The 4,955-nt window shown below is 35.4% G+C and overlaps 1 protein-coding gene across 1 annotated transcript in view; it reads left to right on the top strand.

Moving 5' to 3' along the window:
* Positions 1-1,351: 1,351 nt before the first annotated feature.
* LOC132169725 (probable LRR receptor-like serine/threonine-protein kinase At3g47570) overlaps positions 1,352-4,955 on the top strand; it is a 4,093-nt gene continuing 489 nt past the window's right edge. The window contains exons 1-2 of the mRNA XM_059580712.1: positions 1,352-2,273; positions 2,823-4,826. Of these exons, the coding sequence (XP_059436695.1) occupies positions 1,352-2,273; positions 2,823-4,826 (2,926 nt within the window). The remainder of the gene's footprint in view (positions 2,274-2,822; positions 4,827-4,955) is intronic.

The following is a 4,955-nucleotide window of genomic DNA, read 5'->3' as shown; positions in this document are numbered from 1 at the left end:
ATTTTAAAGTGAGGTGAAAAAAAGCTGACATGGCAAAATGGTGCATTTAGTTGGGATTGATGGACGTTAAACGTTTAGAGGAAAATGTAACGGTAAGGGTTAATTCGACTTTTCGATTGACTTAAGGAGTAAATATTCAAAAAAAATAAAGTTTAGGGAGTTTTCTGTTTTCATGTGTTGACTCATGAATTTATAAGATATTTACCCTATTTTTTCTTTTGTAAATTTTACATTGAATTCAGGAAAATGATAGTGAGAGAAAAAGTTTTGAATTGTTATTTTTGATACGAGGTATGCCGATCTTTTAGTTTACACTATGTTGATTAGTAGTAGGTTATTTTCTAAAAGAATGACAGATTTTCAAAAAATTCAAAAAAAAAAAAAAAAAAATCCTATTAACATTCTTTTGTTCAACTGGAATAAGGTATCAACAATCTCATACTTTTTTAGTACACTTCTTTATTTATGTGAGTGTAATAAAAATATTTCTTAAAAAATTTGTTCATAAGGAGAAAGTTCAATTGAAAGACAAAGGTTTACCACATTACTATTTAAGAGAAAAAATTATTTTGCAGTGGAGGGGATTTGTTTTTTTTTTTTTTCAATTCTTGAAGTGCCTTATCCATAAACTATCCCACCAAAGCAATATTCTTCCATTGGCTACGCGGAATTGCTATCCTATCCTATGCCCCCTTATTTCTGATTTCAAAGTCTTTGGGTTTAGTGGCTTTGAATGTTCAAGTAGGACTTGGCCTAACTTGGTGCCTTCTTCATATTCTTTCATGGAGGGGTCGCGTGAGGGACCACTTTTGCACCATTTTCAATTTTTGATGAACCTTGCGTCTTTTTTTATTGACCCACGCAACCTATCACAATAGCTTATTTATATTTAACTCTCGTCATTCAAAGAGCCAAAAAGCTAAAATTATATAATTTTTAAAGTTTATTTTTTACTCTTATCTTATTGGTTTAAAATTAATAAAATAATAATATTTAACTAAAATAGAGAAATGTATAAAAAATTTGATATTTGACTCATTTTAAAAATAGTATTCTAAATTTAATAAAATGACTTTTTCTCGTCAAATATAATTTTTATTTGAGGAGTCAATTGTAAATGCTCTTAGGTGGGACCGGGGAAAATGGTCTTCGTCAACGATTTTTATTTATTTATATTCCTCTCCCATAAATTGACTTCAACGTCTACCACTCACTCACTCACTCACCTTCCTTTTTCCCAAAATCACCATCTTTTTTCCTCTTAATCTTTGCGGATACTGCCATCTCCATGTACGTCGGTCTCACCTGTCCGTTGTTGAGTACCACACTTAACCCAAGTACCTCAACCAACATGCGTCCACCATGCATGGATAGAACTCTTTTCCTGTTCCTCCCTTTTGTGATGGTGTTTTTGGTTAGTTTAGCTACTGCAACGGTTCCCAACATTACCACAGATCAATCAGCCCTTTTTGCCTTAAAAGGTAGTATTTCTTATGATCCTCACAATATTTTGACAAGCAATTGGTCTATTAATACCTCTGTTTGTAATTGGATTGGTATCACCTGTGGTTCTAAACATCACCGAGTCACAGCTTTGAACCTTTCTTATATGGGCCTTGCTGGCACCATTCCTCCACTTATGGGAAATCTTTCATTTCTTGTTAAACTAAGTGTCACAAACAACAGCTTTCATGGCTCTATACCCAACGAGCTGGCTCGACTTTACAGGTTGAAACTATTGGACTTTGGATTCAATGACATCAATGGAGAAATCCCATCATGGATGGGGTCGTTATCCAAACTTCAATATTTGTTTCTACATGGTAATGGTTTCAATGGTACTATCCCACCATCTTTATCCAACATATCTTCGTTGGAAATAATTGATCTCGGATATAACCAGCTTTCAGGCTTCGTATCTTCCTCCCTGTTCAACATATCGACCTTGCAAGGAATTTATCTTAAAGAAAACATGCTTTCAGGTCCGTTGCCCTCCATTATCTTCAACATGCCTTCACTGCAAGTCATGGACCTCAAATTTAATATGTTTTCTGGTGGACTCTCAATGGACATGTTTGATCATCTTCCCAACTTACAGTGGCTTCGCTTGTCTTACAATAAGTTCTATGGCAAACTCCCATCCGCTTTGTTCAAATGCAAACAACTGCAGGCTTTATTCTTGGGGGTTAATAATTTTACAGGAAGAGTATCTCCAGAAATTGGAAACTTGACCATGCTTGTAAATTTTTCTCTTAGCAACAACAACTTTCAAGGTATGTTTAATCTTGTTTTAGTTAATTATATGGAGTTTTGTGTTTGATGCAATACATTTTGCTTTCTCACTTGTATGTAGAATTAGCTCTTTGAAGTATTGATTAACTTTTACAGTCTACTCACTTGTATATACAATTCTGACACAAACAGTTTGTAGGAAACTTTGACAAACCAGTCTCTAAGAATAACATGTCATTTAACCATGTGAGAAACACATGCTTTCCAATTAATGCTATTAAAAAAGTATGTGAGAAACACATTCTATTAAAAAACATGTGCTTCTCACATGCATGCTATAAAACACATAACATTTGTCTCAAAGGGATAGCTTAATCGACTGTGGACCACGTCTAATGAAGTGGAGGTCACTATTTCGAATCCCCTCTCCCCCTTCCCCTTTCCCTTGTGTGGACAAGTCAAAAAAAAAAAAAAAAAAAAAAAGACACACACACAACATTCCTAGAAACTAGTAGACAAACTTGTGTACAATTCATTAAAAACACATTATTTTTCTGAATAATAATACATAATTGTTCATATTGTGACAGGTGAAATTCCAAGTGAAATTGGTAATTTACAAGACCTAGAGCTTTTCAATATCGAGAACAACAACTTTACTGGCCCAATTCCATTTGAAATCTTCAATATCTCTACACTACAAGTCATTGCAATAACTTTGAATAACCTCTCAGGCCATCTTCCATCAAATATAGACCTCTTCCTTCCAAATCTTCGAGAGCTGTTTCTTGGGGGAAATAAATTGAGTGGAACAGTTCCCAGCTCTATTTCCAATGTTTCACAACTCACTGACGTAGAATTGGTTCAAAACTCATTCTCAGGCTTAATTCCTAAATCACTTGGGAATTTAAGGCTCCTCGAGAGACTTAACATAGGAGAAAATAATTTGACTGTCGGATCTCTAGAATTGAGCTTTTTGATCTCTTCTTTGTCGAATTGCATATATCTCAAAGCATTAATTTTATCAGACAATCCACTGAATGACAACATGCCTAGTTCCGTTGGAAATCTCTCTACTTCTCTTCGAAGATTTTCGATGTTTAATTGCAATATTAAGGGCAGCATTCCTAGTGATATTGGCAATTTAAGTAGCTTGATAGCTTTGAACCTACGAACAAATGAATTGGCTGGACCAATTCCAACTACAGTGGGAAGGTTGCACATGCTTGAAGGTTTGTTCCTTCAAAGTAATAGACTAGAAGGTCCCATCCCATCTGATCTTTGTCGTTTAGAGAGCTTGGTTGAATTAAACTTAACTGGTAATGAGCTTTCAGGACATATTCCTACATGCATGGATAATCTAACTTCTCTAAGACATCTCGACTTAGGCTTCAACCGATTAACTTCTATTGTTCACATGAGCTTGTGGAGTCTAACATACCTCTTGGAGGTCAACCTGGCATCAAATTCTCTAAGTGGCTTTCTCACATCAATGAATATCGAAAATATGAAGGTCTTGATAAAATTGGATTTCTCAAGAAATCAGTTGTCAGGTGGTATTCCAAGAACAATTAATGGCCTTAAGGATATAGTTCACCTCTCCTTTGCAAACAATCGATTAGAAGGCTCAATTCCTGAATCATTTGGTGAATTAGTAAGCTTGGAGTTCTTGGATCTTTCGAGTAATAATTTAACTGGAGAGATTCCAAAGTCCTTAGAAGTACTTCAATATCTCAAATATTTGAACGTGTCTTTTAACATACTACAAGGAGAAATTCCTTCAGGAGGGCCATTTGTAAACTTCTCGGCTGCATCATTTATGTCAAACAAGGCACTTTGCGGTGCTCCCAGACTGCAAGTTCCCCCATGTAAAGAAGGTGCTCCTCGACCAAAAAAGGCTACAACAATGCGTGCACTAAAGTATGTATTATTGGCAATTGGGGTAACAATACTTGTAGTGGCCTTTTTATTAGCTTGGATAAGATGTCAAAAAAGGAATGTCAAATTCCCAGTTGAGGAAGAGTCGTTACTTGCAACAACATGGAGAAGAATTTCTCACCAAGAACTTCTACAAGCAACAAAAGGATTCAATTCAAACAACTTAGTTGGTGAAGGGAGTTTTGGGTCCGTATACAAAGGAACGCTGTCAGATGGGATGAATGTTGCAATAAAAGTTTTAAACTTGAAAGTAGAAGGGGCGTTCAAGAGTTTTGATGCAGAGTGTGAAGTACTATGTAATATTCGTCATCGAAATCTAATCAAAATCATAAGTGTTTGCAGTTGCGTCGACTTCAAAGCCCTTATATTGGAATACATACCTAATGGAAACCTAGATAAGTGGTTGTATTCTCACAACCACTATTTGAGTATCTTACAAAGGCTAAATATAATGATCGACGTAGCGTGGGCATTAGAATACCTTCATTATGGTTATTTGACACCCATTGTTCATTGTGATTTGAAGCCTAACAATATCTTGTTGGATGAAGATATGGTTGCACATGTCACTGATTTTGGCACGGCCAAGCTCTTAGGCGATGGAAACTTGATGAAGAGAACTATGACTCTCGCTACCATTGGTTATATGGCACCAGGTGAGTTTTTAATTTTTATTGTACCTAGACACAAAATTATGGTCTTTTTGTAGAATGTTGTTCTTTAACATCTTACTCAAATAGTTAAGAAGAGAATACAGAATGGCATTTTTTTGTATAAAAGCATAT

This window comes from Corylus avellana, chromosome ca2 (genome assembly GCF_901000735.1).
Source record: "Corylus avellana chromosome ca2, CavTom2PMs-1.0".
Taxonomy (NCBI): Eukaryota; Viridiplantae; Streptophyta; class Magnoliopsida; order Fagales; family Betulaceae; genus Corylus; species Corylus avellana.
Note: the sequence above shows the minus strand (reverse complement) of the source record. Positions and strands in the feature narration are given on the sequence as shown.